The sequence below is a fragment of the Plectropomus leopardus genome, chromosome 3 (assembly GCF_026936395.1).
Source record: "Plectropomus leopardus strain MGB_pleo_1.0 chromosome 3, ASM2693639v1, whole genome shotgun sequence".
NCBI classification, from domain to species: Eukaryota; Metazoa; Chordata; class Actinopteri; order Perciformes; family Serranidae; genus Plectropomus; species Plectropomus leopardus.
In genome coordinates this window covers 33,918,043-33,934,428 of record NC_142178.1, presented here as the reverse complement: position 1 = coordinate 33,934,428, position 16,386 = coordinate 33,918,043, and the positions used below count along the sequence as shown (strand labels likewise).

The following is a 16,386-nucleotide window of genomic DNA, read 5'->3' as shown; positions in this document are numbered from 1 at the left end:
GTTGGAGTAACACTGCCAGAGCTCTCCGTTCAATCAGTGAGGACGACAGGCGGGGTCTTAGCGGGATCGGTGTAAAGTGCCGGGCCACTGCAGGAGGCTAGCAGGTGGGGTGGGCAAAACTATCCCTAAAACCAGGTGTTAAGAGGCCTTGCGTGGTAACCTTCTGCAGACTGCCAATGCATCAGTGTGATAGATGGAGGAGGGGTCGATGGCAGGGATACAAGGTGTTGGATTCGGGAGAGTTGCAGAGGTGATGTAACAGAAAAGCATAGCTGACAAGTGCATGCGTTTTGTGTTGGGAGAAGCTGCAGCCCACTCCGCTGAACCCCTCACAACCAAACTATGTGTTCTGGCCACCTTAGTGGCGTGCCAGACGTTCCTTCATCCAGGCAAAATATGTTCCGCCTCGTGTATGAATGCCACAGCCACAATCCTAAACAGTCAGAGAAGTGTAAAGGACAAATTGTGAGATTAGAGAACTAAAAGCATCATAAAAGTTAATTTATGGAGGTCATGCAACTTGCACATTTGCTGCTTTAACCCAAATAATGTGGCCGTGAAATTATTACCTTCTCCATCAGGGTTTAGTTTAATGCTGTTCTCTTGATGAAGTGGGCCACGACTTCTGAAGGGGGTGGGTGCATACTGTGCTTGAGTGAGCAGCTCATCTTTGGGGCTCATGACACGATGGAGCAGCAACGTGGCCTTGGAGTCATGCTGGATGAACCACCAGGCCTGTCAGTGCAGTGATGGATACCAGCGGCGGGGTCACGCCATGCTCAACTCCGGCACTCGACAATAGGTCCTTCACATAAGTCTTCACACCTGATCACCAATACGGAATATCACACAACACTGAGTGGAAACAGCTGCACGAAATCCATCTGATAAGAGGAGATACAAACAAATGTCACCTTCATGTCTGTTGTGTTGTCTATTTAATATCATAGATGCATTGGATATATCTCAGAGTCCACACCCTACAAACGTTTGCACATTCTGCATAAGGAAAGCAGAAATCATGTAGCATCGCCATTCACATCCCCTACTACAGTGGAGCAACACTGATACACCTTCCTTATCTAATGCACAACTCTTTCTCTGCTGCTTTTGCTGGTTTTCGGGAAAGCATAATTTGTGCTCGCTGTAGCGTGACCGCCTCACACATCAACTTGTGCTAACTTAAACACACGCTGCTAACAGCAGACAGCTAAGTGTGTACAGGCAGAGTTCATGCTTGTAAACATGCATAAATCTACATATCCTATTAACTGGTTTCTGGAGCCAGACTCAAGTGGCCATTTGAGGAACTGCAGTTTGGGGAATTTCTACATTGGCTACATTTTTCAGCCCCGGAGGTTGCCAGATGCAAATACTCCATATTACAATGAAAGTAAAAGCCACATCCTAAAAAGTTTTTATGCACTGTGCATACTACAAAAAATTGTAGCAATGTTTTTTTCATGAACTTACATGAATATATCTGCATTACATTGGTGGTTATTTTCTGCACGCTTGATTGTTGGTGTGATATGAAGAAAATGGTGCAACACGTCTTTTTTTAATCTCTAGATTTGTTCTTATTAAACTTCCTGGAGGAGTGACCTTGGTGTGTTTTGTTTTTTTTTTTTTCCTTTCTCCGAGCGATTGGTAGATGGCACTGTGTGTCAGACCATAAATCAAAAATTCCTGCAGAAGTGATGTCAGTCCTTTGCATCATGTGTTGTGAAGACATGTGGTCACAGCTCTTTCAAGCCACACACCCCTCAGTCACCCAAAAGATTTATCATGGGTTTAAGCCGTCAGATGCACGTGGACATGCACACACACATCTTTTAGTAGAACAATTTAACGTATTTCTACTTTAATGTCCCGAGCAAGAAACAAAGAAAAAAAAAGTAAAACCACGAACAAATTTCACAGTAATCTAAAGCATACGGTGACATCAGTCCACAGAAATCTCTATGTATAGACATACCGGAGAACAGTAAAAATGTTTACTATTTATAGAGCTGCCCGTCTAAGTGTGGCTGTTTTTCAGCCCATGTCGCTGTATGTGAATAGTTGACCTGGATAACCAAAAGTGTATGAAAAGCTCCACTGAGTCAGTTCGAGGTAATGGCCCCTCTCTTCTGGGAACCTCTTGTTAAAGGGTCAAGGTAAAGCATACTCTAATAAGTATGCACGTGATTTGTACATACATAGCATCTGTGTTATCTTTATCGCCCGTCAACTGAGCTGAGCTCATTAATTTAAACATTATATCATTATGCCCAATCTCAGCTGTATCATGTCAGGATGCAAAGTTAGTCTTTCCTGAGGTTGACAGACTTTGCAGCATGAAGGGTTTAAAGTAATAAAATCCCTGGCAGAACAAGAAGAGAAAGGGAATGTGAACACTTAATTAATTAATAAAGATAATCTCTGATAATCTCTTAATAAAGATCTCTGTATTAGAGAAACTAGGGATTGGAAAATAAAAGCATATATATTATCAGTGCTGTAAAGCAATAGAATAGAATCAGTGCGGATGATAGGTCTTAGTGGGATCGGTGCAAAGTGCAGGGCCACTGTGGGAGCAAAACTATCCCTAAAACCAGGTGTTAAGAGGCCTTGTGTGGTAACCTTCTGCAGACTGCCAATGTATCAGTGTGATAGATGGAGGAGGGGTCGATGGCAGGGATACACGCAATAGGCATACTCTTAATTGCTTTCTTGCTGAGAGTTAAATGAGAAGATTAATACTGCACCTGTGTTACCTTTGATCCTATTAGCTTAGCTTAAAGACCAGAAACTGGTGAAAATCTTATAATATATATATATATATATATATATATATATATGTATATATACTAACTAGAAATACTGCCACAAGGTTGTATGCTAACTCGCACCAGTCAAGTTGCTCTTACAGTTTACATCCATGTCTGTGAAAACATAGATGTTTCACATGCATCTTGTAAAAAATTGGAGGAAACTCCCTCAACTAGCTTGTTATCTTCAGGTAATGCGTTCACAAAAATTAGACGGGTGCAAGGTCACAGTTACCTTGACCTTTAAACACCTAATTCTAATCAGCTCATCGCTGATTCCAAGTGAATATTTGTGTCAAATTTCAAGAAATTCCCTCAAGTGTTATTGTAGATATTACTTTGAATGGGACAGACAAGGCCACAGTGACCTTGACTTTTGACTTATGACCACCAAGCTCTTATCAGTTCATCTTTGAGTCCAAGTCAATGTTTCTGCTAAATTTGAAGTAGACTTTGTTGAGATATTACGCTCACAAGAATGTGATGGCCGGTTGAATGGACATAAGGATGTACATACGTACAATCAGACAACCTGAGAAAATATTCCCTACGGTCTCAGCAACTGCCGGCATTGCAGCATTAAAACATGCAGTTGTTTTATGGGGGTTAATCATTTCTTGGGGAGGCACAAAAACTTCTCAGGTTGTCTGACAGCCTTAGTGTCACAGTGATTCCAGCAACTTTTCTTTAAAATTTTACCACAGTGGGCAACAGCCAAATACTTTTACTTATTCTTTTCTGGTTTTTTTTCTTTTCCTTTATTTTATTTTATTTTATGTTATTTTATTTTAATTTATTTTTGAGGTTTTAATATGATTCTGTAGCTTTCTAGACGTGTTCCTGTCGGCCTATTAAAAATGGGAAATCCACATTTTGGTCTATGTATGTTTGTTTTAGCCTCAAAAACGTTATTTTCCTATTCCCCTTTAAAAACTTTTTCCCATGTGACTGATGTAGATTTCTGCTCTATGTCGTTGCTAGAATATAAACCTGGGTGCAGCTGGACAGCATGTTACTTTGTTCCAAAAATCACGCTGTAACAAACAAATGATCAAGTCAATGGTTGACCAGCAGCTCCCATGTTTTGTGAGGTAAAATTACTGCTTCTGTCAATGGAATCTGGTTGCTTTGGAGGAAAGATAAAGCAGAAAAATAATCTTAACATAATGTATCCTTAAACTGACTAATTTTTTCTAGGTGCTCCTTTTTTTAGGAGGCTAAAATACATTTTATTGTTGCTTCTTTCCACAGCCACCACGCTCCTTTGACCAAAAACATTTTATTTTGCAGACACGAGAGATACAAGCTACCGCTGCCTCTGAGCGCTTAGTTTTTTGTGTTATTGTGTGACTTTTGGAAGGACACTCCTCAAAGGGACAATACATATAAAGCACTTGACTGGACTAAGTTTAAATAGCCTTGAAATATAAGCAGTCACCTTTAAATGCACATAGATATGCACATCACGTCCTCAAGGAGAAAGGAACGATATGTTTCTTGTGTCACTGTTTCCCCGTGTGCTATATCTCATCACAGAACATGTTTTTTACATGATTTTTCTGTATAATCTGTCATTTTAAAGAGACTAAAGGGATTAATGAAATGTGTATTAGTGCATTTACAAAATCAGAAAGAATATTCTCGCTATAAGACAATCACTGTACTGTTTTACAGTGATTCAATATCTACTAAATCCTCCGAGGCTACTCAGGGATACAGATGGACCTCATGCTATCTATTAGTTACCATAAACCCCAGAAAGGCCTGCTGACTGACAGTCTGCATTTATCCAAGCCAAGAAGCAATACAATCTGTATCCGAAAGCTTTTACGACTTATAAGGATTTGTATTATTCGTGCTGCTCAAAATTTACAACCACAATTATTCACGGGTAGCAAGACAGTCCCAGTTTAGTCCAGTTTTATTGCCCTTTTCAAATTCTTGTTGCCAATTCCTCCGTCAGTGTTTCAGCAGATTCCTTTGAGTGATTCTGAGAAAAGAACCTAAACAATTCACATGAACTCCAGACGCAGAAAGAAACTCTGATTTAGTGAAATTAAAAATATGATAGAAAATAAAAAAAAGTACTGCATCTATAGTGTAACAATGGCGGCTGATTTAGATGTTAAGTTGATGGTGTGTGGTTATTAACACCTGCATCCTGACTGAGTCATCACTCCTGTTTTTATTTACCGGTAATTTCGTCACCCAAAATGGTGCCACAGATGGAGCTGTACTTGTGTTGCTTTATTTAAACAGTTGCACCTCGCTATATACCTGTCAGCGCTATTAATCTGAGGCAGGGAGAGGTATGATCCGCTACCTTTGATTTGCAAAGCTGCCCACTGGCTCATATTGCTTACGCACAGTGGGTGACCTCTTTTAACTTTTGAAGTAACATTTGTGCCTTTTTTTGTTCGCGTCAACAAAACAACAAAATATTTGTCTCGTTGGTTTGGTGGAGGTAAGAGTAAAAAAGCTATTATAACATAGAAAATATAGAGGAGATCGTAATAGGGACCAATCGTGAGCAGCAAAACTAACCATTTAATATAGTGATGATAAACAGAGAGATTATTGGCAGGTTATTTACCGTTTACAGGCTGCACCAAACAGCCAACGGGTAATGTTTACCATCATTACAAACGTGATGAAGACCCGGTCGTTTGACTTCAGCTTTTACTCGGGCTGATGGGCCATAAAGAAGAACCTATTTTTAAGGAATGGAGGCCATACGGCACATTAACCCTTGAGGTCAGGTCTGATATGCAAACCCAACCCCAGCTAAAATAACTCCTCTGACCTCATGCTTGGCAAAATAGATCAGAGCCTGTGAACCTGTAACAGCTCACCCCCGTGAGACACTTTCAGGCAATGGTAAAGTGGCAGGTGATGAATTAAAGGAGAAATCTTAATATTTCAATTATAGTTTCTTAATCAATTAACTGATCTAGAAAATGGCAAAAATGAAAAAATTTGCAATCACAAACTATTAAGAAAAACAGCAAATTCTCACAATTAAGATGCTAGTCTAAATAATTAAATAATTTCTGTGTTTAGTGAGAAAGTTCCCCTGCAAAAGGCAACTGATGGAGAGCCGATAATTGTTTTTTGTTTTTTGAATTATTTTATACGTCTACTCTGAGTCTGCTGTGATTCATGGATGCAACCCAAGCACATAGTGTTCAGAGAAGCAGCAAATTCTTACCATTAAGATGCTTGAGCTAGTATTTTAGATATTTTTGCTTGAACAAGCAAGTTTACATCAATGCTTGCAGCTCTTAGAGACTGTACTAAGGCACAGCAATCCTTTGAGGTACCTGCTAATGTCCAGGGCATTAATTATATACATTAAATAGACAAGTATCCTCAAAACATCCCCCAGACATACTGATAATGCTTTTGTTTTAAAAATGCTCTAAAATGGTCCGTTTAGCTGTTGAGTTTCTTAGAGTTTGTCTTCCCCAGACCCTCCTGAAGTGTTGGGTTGCAGAGGACAAAGATCGGCCTTTTTTACACAGAGATCCAGCGATCAGTTCATTTGAAAATTCATGATTTACTGACAATCTGTTGAATTGAACCTCACGGAGGCGCTAGAGAGAAAGTAGTCAGGATTCATTTTCGGAGGACCATGAACAAATTTCCATGTGAATCCATGAAGTGATTGTGGATATATTTCAGACTGATTTTCTGTCGATCGGTTGATTACTCTACTAATTTTTTTGGTGTTAGATTGATGACTATAAAAGGTTTCTGCAGCTTAAGGTACATTAGATTTAAGACTTTTAAGGACTTTATCAATGCCACTAAGAAAACAACTTAAAACAATTTTACAATATCGAAAAACTGAAGTTTTAAAAAAAATATGTATATTACTGGTTTCGCGTTCTTGATCTGCGTAACATTAGTGTGAGAGGCATTCTGTAAAAAAAATTTTTTTTTAAAGGTGTTACTAATCATTTTTTTAGATTTTAAAATGTAGCATCAGAAAAAAAATCCCAATTCTAATTGTTTTAATGACTTTTAAAAATGTAAGACATTTTTTTATACCAAACGAGGCTTTATTTTTAGATTCATATATTCAGTGCCTTTAAAGACTTTAAAGGATCCACAGGAATCCTGCATATGCTATGGTCTTCACAATCACCACATCTCAACCTTATTGAAGATGTATGGGAGACAAAAACCAGCATGTAAGACAGAGCTCTCCTCTATGTTCAAAACACTACATTGGGGATTATTTTTTTAGAATAATTTTTTAGAATTTTTATCCCCATTTCCAGACAGTAGATTGAGGCTGTTACGGCAGCTCATGGTGGCCTAACCTTTGATACATTGTGTTGGTTTTTCCTTTCATTTGTCACCTAAATGTGCTCATATATACTATGAGGTTTTCAATCTAACCTGCCTGCTAGAGCCGAGAGACAAATTACCATCAAAGGACTTCATTTAAGTCCCAACCACTGCCCATAAATCACTGCATCATCGTGTCCCCGGTGCATGAAAAGGCTAAACCACGGCTAAAGAGGCCTTGGGTCAGTACTCAATGTACAGTGAGGACAAACTGATATTGACTAGGAGGGGAATGAACACTTTGCTCAACCTGCTGAAAGGTCTAATAGATTAGGGGCCCCTGGACAAGCCCCGTGTCAATCCCTCTTTCTCACTGACCTAATGTCCCAGAACAGCTGTGTGAGGGCGCTTAGCAGTTAGGCCAGGATGACAACTCATTGCTCAGCTTGATATATGAACTATTACATGTGAAACAGGAGCGTTTGTTGAAGGGTATGATGGCTGTGTATGCTCGTTACAATATGTCCTCATTACATGTATTTTAGGTATTCGTTTCGGTGAATGTGTCTTCTGTCCATCGCTGCGCTGGCAGGTGCAAAAGAGTACTTATACCGTATAAGAGAAAACAAGTATTAGTAAGATGTTAACTTCCATTAGTTAATGCAAAAGTGTTTTTTTCCACCAGCATCACTTATCAGACGAGCTGCCTGTCAAAGGGAGCACTGCAAAAAAAACATAAGACAGGATTTTCACAGAAACAACAGTATAGAAACCTGCTATTTAATTCAGAAAGGTTTACCTCCACCAACTGCACAGATCATTTCTGGGACGTCCCAATCAAGTTTTTTAACCCTTAATTCCCTATCTCAAATATCTCAAATGTTGAGTATCTGCTGAGAACCGATCCAATATTTAAATTTTCCGATTTAATACAGCTGCACAGCGCACACTTCAAAGTTATTTATATCAATCCAATGTGTTTACTTAACAATTAAATTGATTTTTTTCCTACAAAATAAAGTATACAATTACAAACCTTCTCTGTAATCTTTCTGGCCTTAACAATGTCTCGAGGGAATGTCTCCGTCCCTTTAAGAAACTTCTCCAGTTTGTTGCTTTGGTGCAGCTTTTTTCCTGAGAATGAACCAACGGCTGTATGAAATTAAATCTGTCCTGTTAAGTGTTTAATTTTGTCACCTGTACATCTTTTATTAATTACAATAATGAATTGCTCTTATTTGATGTCTGCTCATGATGCTTTTGTGGCACTTGCGGAGGCGTTGTGAGTGATCGCAGGGAAACATAAATGACAAACAAAACACAAAAGACTCACACTGAGCTGAAATGTAACGGGTGCTCATGATGTAAGAAAATAACACAAATAAACAGTCTTGTTCTGTGTTTTGCTGTCATTTTTGGCATGTGGTGTTTTGCAGTGGGAGGGGTACAAAAATAACACATGCAAATCCCGTAGTGGGTGCTGGATCCAAGGTAAACCAAAATGTGAAAAGATAGAGATCTGCACACCAGGGAGCTGTGAGGGTCTCAGCCCCTGCTCCTACACACACACACACACACACACACACGGAGCGGAAAGATGGACAGAGAGTGGAAAGTTGATGCTCTTCGTGTTGCTGTGCATGAAAGCTTGGCAAAAAAAAAAAACCAAAACACTGTAACAGCAGCATAAAATAAAGAATCGGATTGGGTTAAATATAGATCCATATAGCTGATCTCAATCAGTGAAAAAATGCCTTGATCAGCCCAGGTAGTGATCTTTGAGATCGGATCCATGTGTTATACACAGTACAAAGCTTTGAAATTTTGGTTAATGTGGCGCCCATTAGCTCAGCTGGTGGAGCAGGCACCCCATTTAAAAAAGGTTTTGTCCTTGCAGCAGCAGCAGCAGCAGCAGCAGCAGCAGCAGGTGGGAGTCGAACCTGCAGCCCTCCGCTGCATGTCCCCTCTTTCTCTTTATGTAAGTTACTGTGAATGTTTGTATACAAGACTTTTAAAGGGGCTCTATGAGCATTTGAGTTGTCTGCACACAGCCCTCAACACGGAGGTGGCTGAGCCAGCTGCTAGCAGCTAACGGTGCTAACTCCATAAAAAGAGCTTAACAGCAACAGAGCAAACAGTGTTTAACCGGGGAAACACCAGGACACTGCTGTCCCAATATCAGCGGTAACCGCCGTATGAGCTCAGAGCAAAGCGGACACAATGAGCCCGTCAGTAGAATACACACATGCACTAACATGCACGCACAACAAGTAACAGAGAAGCTTAGATTACAACAAAAAACAGAGAGCATGACTTCCTTCTCCGCTCAGGACACCAATACTCCCCTAAATATGTATACAGGAAATAGTGGTTTGATGCATAATACCATAAACTACATTTATTGATACTCTTATGTCAATTGCTAATATTATGTTTTATGTAATTGTTATTATCATTGTTGCTGTGCATCTCTCCCTCCCTCTTTTTCTCTCTTTCCTATGTAAAGTTTTGTAATATTGTACTGTTATTTTATTGTTCTTTACGGCATCTATTGCACGTCTGTCTGTCTTGAAGGAGGAATCCCTCCTCAGCTGCTTTTGCTGAGGTTTCTACTGGGTTTTTTCCCCCGTTAAAGGGATTTTTTGGGGAAGGGTCCAAGGACAGAGGGATGTCGTATGCTTTTAAGCCCAAATTATGATTAATGATAATGGGCTTTACAAATAAAACTGATTTTACTTGCAATATTAACACCCTGAATGTTGCATACAGAACATTTAAATCTTCAAGATGAAGTAAATGTTCATTTACAGTGAAGCAGAATTCAAACTGCAATTCAAGTTCAACTCATTTATACAAACCCAGTCGACATATCGGACAAACATCGGAGACAATTCCTCACTATTCTAAATACAATGTTAGACCCGCTGAGAAACGTATATTGCAGCCTTGCAGCCAAGTTGTATAGCATTTTTTAGTAGCCAGTATCCAGGTACCTGAAACAGGAAACAAAACATTCTTAGAGTAAAATAAAAGATAACTGACGAGTGATATCTATGTGTCTGTTTTATTGTGCTTTGACACCACAGGGAGTTTTTGTGCAATCAAAGTATTTGTGCAGAAAAAGAGAAGTGAAACACACTTACTGTTTCAGCATCATGCTCCAATCCCGTATCATGATGCTCCAGCTCGTCATCTCTAAATTCCTTTATAACCTAAAACCCCAGGACCAATCATTAAGTAATTAAACTTATTCACATTTCACAGCATCAGTACTTTGACCAAAGTTCCTCTGACAGGACTAAAATAAAAGGCCAATCAACTTTTATTTTGTGCTTCTTAGAGCACCATGTTTTTAAATCGTCTTATTTTGGTTCACATGTGAATGTTGCTGTTTACACTGAAGCCGTTTTCACCATTTACACTCCTATTAATTGCATGAACCAACAATGCAGCATCAATATTTTACATAACATGATCAGGCAAAATAACAGATGAAATCCCTCTTTAAAAAAACACGTGTGTGCTGAGTGTGTCTCTGGTTTGACCCAGAAATGTCTTTATTTCCTTTTTATTTTGTTCTTTATTTCGATTGTCTGTTACCTGCCAAGGGACTACGGATGTGCTAAATCCGGCATATTTACATTTGTATGTTATACTGATGTTCATTAATATGCTGTGTCCCTTTTAAATAAATAAATTAAATAAATGGCCTTCTGTGTTCTTCCCACTTACAAATAATAAATCGCCTATTTCGTCTTTGCCAATGTAAGTAACCGTGTTAGAGATAAAAAAAAGTTGGCTGACTCACTTGTAACAGTTCGGTGTATCTTTCGGGGTCCTTCTCCATCAGAGCTCTTATCTGGCTGTTGTAGTGCTCAGAAATACTCTCCTCCACCGCCACAGTGCAGGCCATGGCCCCCTCTTTACCCAGCAGCGCACTGGAAGCTCCTGGAGTAAATTTAGGACAAAATTAATAGATAGTTTAGGTTTGATAAAGCAACACACATGCAATATTAACACAAAAGGCATTTAAGCATCCTTAACTTAATGCATGATAATAACCTAAACCAAACTGAGCTACTTTACACAGAATCCCAATACAAAAATCCTGTTATGCATTTTTCACGCATTTATTTTGTAAGTAAGTTCCCTTGCATCCTCCAACCTACTTTCTCCACCACTCAGGACCAAACATCAAACTCTGTCCCCAAATACATTCAACACCGACCTCTCCAAGGTCAAATCACTCATCAAAACCATCTCTTTAAAAAGGCCTTCAACGTCTAATTTACCTCATATGAATTTTAATACTGTCTTTTCTTTTTTATGATCTTTTTTTACTTCTGTAAAGTGTCTTTCAGTTTCTTGAAAAGCTCTCTACAAATAAAACGGATTATTGTTATTAATATTGAGTTATCTCAGGACTTTATAAACTCTGCTGCATGCTTATAGGCTGAACGAACCTAACACAAATCCAGCGATGTTCCACAGTGGTAACAGCGCTGTGGGCCGAACTCTGTTCTCAGCAAGAATTTCATTGAATTTCTCAAGATGTTTCTTTTCTTGGTCCCACATTTCCTAAAGAAAAACAAACATGATCATGAATGAGAGTCAAAAATTATCATCATCATTATTAATTAAACTTTTATTAAATTATCATTTCTGGCCATTACAATATAAAGCTGATAATAAAGTATAAACAGTAAAAAAAAGGTTTTGTGATTCTGAGATTAAAACTTGGGATATATATATGTATTTTTTTCTTATATAATTATGTGAGATTTTTTTTTAGGAATAATTTCAAAGTTAGATGGAAAAGGACTTTCAAGCGCCCAATATGCAGTTCACTTGGACAAATAATTTATCCACAGTTGTAGATTTGTCAGTGCCAGCCAGCTTTTCTTTTCTTCTTGAACTGATTAATAATAGTCAAGAGAGCTTTTTAATACTCTGGAGTGTATGAAATCCAATCAAGCTGTGCATGTTTACGAAAACATACAGAAATTGTTTTCTGATTAGACCTCTGACCCTTTTATTTATTTTATGGTAAGTTTTTTAATAGCTGTTTCACAGAGCCAAACTAAAACATCTGGTGATTCTGCTTTTAGTCACTGTGCTGGAACAGCATCTGAGACCAGCTGGAAATATTGATACTTTATAAACGTAAACTAAAAGCTTATAATTTTCAGCTTTTATGCAGTGTTTTACTATCATACTTTGAGGGTTTATACTTGTTTCATTTATTGAGATACATTATTAAAGATCTTTTTTTTTTTTTTACATATTTCCGGTGTTGTTCTTTTTGATGTGGTTTCTTTGCACTTTGAACTGCATGCGTTTTGTCTGAAAGGTGCGATATAAATAAAAATCTGATTGATTGACTGATAGTGGAAAAAGATTTCTTATATATTTTGACATTTGAGGCCATTTGTATGAACTGTTGTCTCGTGCAGTGTCCTTTCCAGAGGACAGACTTCTGTCCTCCTTCAGAGCCATGTGTCACACTTACCTGTATGAGAGGTCCAGTACTGGACCGACCCAACACTGCCATCTGGCCGGCGTAGATGCGGTTGGCCCCGTATTCACCCGCGTGGTCCACGCGCAGGATTCGGTCCAACATCTCCTTCTCCTCACTGTCGCGAGGGGTCGGGACCACGCTGTACGCGCGTGAGCTCAGCTGCGAGGGCACTATTACATATACAGTCTACCGTTACAGTGAATCTCAACAACAAACACGTAGCGACGTTGACGCCAAAAAAGGAAAGTTTTTCGCTTTTTTTGAAGACTTCAACAGCTAAAAGTACACAGTGTCCGCACTGACGGAGCTAGCTCGTTAGCTAACAGGTCTGTTATGAAACATGATGTGAGGTAAAGCTCGTTATCCGGACACTCACCACTTAAAACGTGCTGAATACTAACATAAAGAAGAGTAGTAATGAAAAATTATTTTAAAAAGTACAGAGCACAGCGTCGACCTGAATGTTTAGTTCCCTGTCATGTGTTTTTAGCATGTAGCATGTTAGCTCTCTGCTGTGTCTAACTCTTTGCTTACCTCTTTGCTTTAAACACTGTCGAGTCATCGCTGGGCCAACGACATTAGCGCAGCCGTATAAAGCTGTGTGTGCGGCTCTGTGCATGCTAGCCAGTTTATGGCTCAACTACCCGTGTTATCAAAGAAACGAAGAAAAAAAATGTTTGGAAACTGTCATTGAAGAGTCAGATGGTGGACGCACACTTATGACGTAACCACGTTACGATGTGTCTATGGTTACGACTTACGCAACACCGCTGTCCCTCCCCCCTCGTGCAGACTTGCTCGTGCTAACAATTTAACAGAAACTTAAAAATAAATGTTGAGGTAAATACGTTTTATGTAATGCTATATTAAAGGCAAATTAAACTCGATCTCATTATTATTATTATTATTATTTTTATTATTATTATTATTATTATTATTATTATTATTATTATTATTATTATTATCATTATTATTATAATAGGTCGGTGTCTTGTAATCCCATGTGAGATGGGCCAGAAATGGAATGACAGAAAAAAAACTATTATTTAATTATTTTAATTCCAACTTTAAAGATGTTATCGTCAGAAAACCACACCGGCTTTTGTGTGCTTTAGTAATAAATTTCAGTAATATACCACCATCCTATTGATTATTTAAAACAAAAAAAACAGCTAATAAAACCTATAAGTTATTTAACAATTATAGTATGATGCATATAAAACACACTCTGGCATTGTATTTCTTTTTCTTTCTTTTTTTTTTTTTTTGTTCTTATTTTCTTGTTTTAGGCTGTCTATCTGTGCATATCTCTGTATATGAGCTGAAAAATAAAAAAAAAAAAGTGGGAATATGTATACACATAAAAAGTTATAATGCCTTCATTGTTGTTTATCAAGGTCATTAAAAAAATGTTTTATTAGGGTCCCTTGGGTCGAGATAAAAATGTCTCTAACATATACACATTTTATTTTACCTTAGCCTAAAATAAACTATTTACAATAATAAACAGTCCTACAGGTATGTGCTTCAGTAAGGCACACCTTCGGTGATATTAAACCTAATTTGATTTCTGACATTGTTTTCATACTATTAAACTCAACTCTTTTTAACTGTTTTTTTTTCTCCTTTGTTTGATTTTTAGCTATTTGGTCCTACTGTGAATGGAGGTCTTACTGCTGTGAACAGATAAATGCTCCTATAGTCTGGTAAAATCACCATGTCTGCTGCTCTCTGCATCCAGGGGAACTTGTCCTACTGTGGCCGCTGATGCTTTTTTTCACAATTTGTCAGCCTGAGCAGCTTCACATTTGCCACTAGATGGCGTTATTTTCCTCTCATGTTAATCTTGAAAGTTGTTTCAAGGCCTACGCAGTTCTGTGTTGGTACAAGAAACAAACAGATTTTTTTTCCATGCACTAGTCAGTTTTGAGATTTGGCTTTCATAACATGTCTCTTTCCTTCAGATGAGTGTAAAGAAAACATCCAAAATACATATTTAGGTATTTTAGTTCAGACTACTGTTATGCAAAAAGAACATAAAATAAACAAAATAATGCAGCATTTGCATATTTAAACATAACAATTTAGAAAACTTGTAATTAAAAAAAACATGTCCATCTAGAAAATGAACTGGGGAAATTTCATAGTGATATCTATTACCTTTTTGACCTGTCGTGTCTATTTCTTAATCAAACTCTGACCCAAAATTCTCCTCTTCAGTAACACTTGTTATTCAGATCTCTATTCTGAGGGTTTTTTAAGGGTGTTCGTATATCATTCATAGCTAGATTAATATAACACTTAATTCATAAAAACATGATCAAAAGGGTTTCTTAATTTATTTCTTTTTTAAATGGCCGTTGACATTATTTTCTGATTTATGAAAAAAAAGATTCCCAAAATCCCCTCTTGACTCTTAAAATATTACAGAATTAAACATTAGAGAACAAATACAAAACAAAAATAACAGTAATAACCTATACCAATAAGCATAAATACAAATCAAAGAATATAAGCAGTGAACAGGGAAATTATATTGCTAATAACAGAAATAAATGAATCAAGACAGAATAAAGTAAAAGATAAATTAAAAAAGGACCCAAAATAAATTTATTAAAATAGACAAAATCAGATAAAAGCAAGTCTATAATAAGTTTAAATTTAATCAGATAATGCCCCATTTAGATATTTAAAAAAATAAAATTTCAGAAAATTTGCAACATGAATCATAATTTATTTTTTTCTTTAGTTTCATGGTGATATCTGTTAGTTAAAGTTTTAACCTATAGTGTCCGCTCTTAAATGTGTCAGTCAAAGTTAAACCGAGACACTAATTAACTAAGATACATCTCAAAAGTTCTGGGGTCCGTATGTGAAGTAAAATAAGGGTCAATTTGACTTTTTAGTGTTTTTATTTTTGAAACCCATATTTTTTTTTTATGTTTTCTTTTAACCCTTTAACAGTCACTCTAAGAAATACCTTGGCAAAAAACTGTACATTATAGACCATAGAATAAGTTAACAAAATGCGTAATATTATATGAAAAAAGAAGAGATCTGAAAATAAAAGCAACTTCATATGTTAAACATACAAAAATTAACAAACAAAAATAAATAGAGACAAATAAAAATTAATCTAGAGAAAAAAATCTGTATGAAATATATGGTAAAAAAACAAATTGTCATTGTTATAGATACAAATAAAAATGAATATTGCAAAAAATGTATAGATTATATGGTAAAAAAAAAAAATGTCACCATTAACATATATAAACGTCTGTATGATATGAAATTGTATTTTGCCAGGCTTTTAGAAAAGCAATTTGATCATAAAAAAATTAAAGCGTGAGGTTACAATGCCAGTTAAAGGGTTATTATGGAGGTATGAATCAGAAGGACTCAGTGGGATGACTGTACAATCATCCATCTGGCCTCTGCAGTTGTTTATTTCTGTGCAGGGTCACAGGGTCAACATCCTGGACAGGTCACTGGTCTGTCACTGGACTAAAACACGACACAAACAAGTCCAAGAGTTCACATGGTTCACCTGGCCTATCTTCAGCCTGTGGGAGGAAACCGAGCATTTAAAGAATAAAGTAAATACAGAAAATTACCTTTTGGCCAGACACTCTTCTTGTCTGTGTCAAACAAATCATAAGTGACTCTTTTGTTTATTCTTGTTATGTAAGGCCGAACCTGACAATAAGGCAATTAAGCAAAGAGAAAGAGGGGGAGTGTGGAGCGAGCAGGTGATTGTCGATG

The 16,386-nt window shown here is 37.4% G+C and overlaps 1 protein-coding gene across 1 annotated transcript; it reads right to left on the bottom strand.

The window, feature by feature from the left end:
* Window positions 1-9,938: 9,938 nt before the first annotated feature.
* Window positions 9,939-13,366, bottom strand: coq7 (coenzyme Q7 homolog, ubiquinone (yeast)). The gene is made up of 6 exons (XM_042485902.2): window positions 13,159-13,366; window positions 12,616-12,794; window positions 11,570-11,684; window positions 10,915-11,054; window positions 10,250-10,318; window positions 9,939-10,099 (listed from the first exon to the last, which is right to left on the bottom strand). Exons 1-6 carry the CDS (start codon window positions 13,241-13,243, stop codon window positions 10,022-10,024), a joined length of 666 nt encoding a protein of 221 aa, XP_042341836.1. The 5' UTR covers window positions 13,244-13,366; the 3' UTR covers window positions 9,939-10,021.
* Between the last annotated feature and the right edge of the window lie 3,020 nt (window positions 13,367-16,386).

What these genes read in the sequence shown, in the direction of transcription:
- coq7 (XM_042485902.2), bottom strand. Translation starts at nt 13,243, where the DNA reads ATGCACAGAGCCGCACACACAGCTTTATACGGCTGCGCTAATGTCGTT. An exon ending in ACAGTGTTTAAAGCAAAGAG is followed by an intron (nt 12,795 to 13,158) that starts GTAAGCAAAGAG and finishes TATATGTAATAG; the next exon opens with TGCCCTCGCAGCTGAGCTCA. An exon ending in GATACACCGAACTGTTACAA is followed by an intron (nt 10,319 to 10,914) that starts GTGAGTCAGCCA and finishes CTGGGGTTTTAG; the next exon opens with GTTATAAAGGAATTTAGAGA.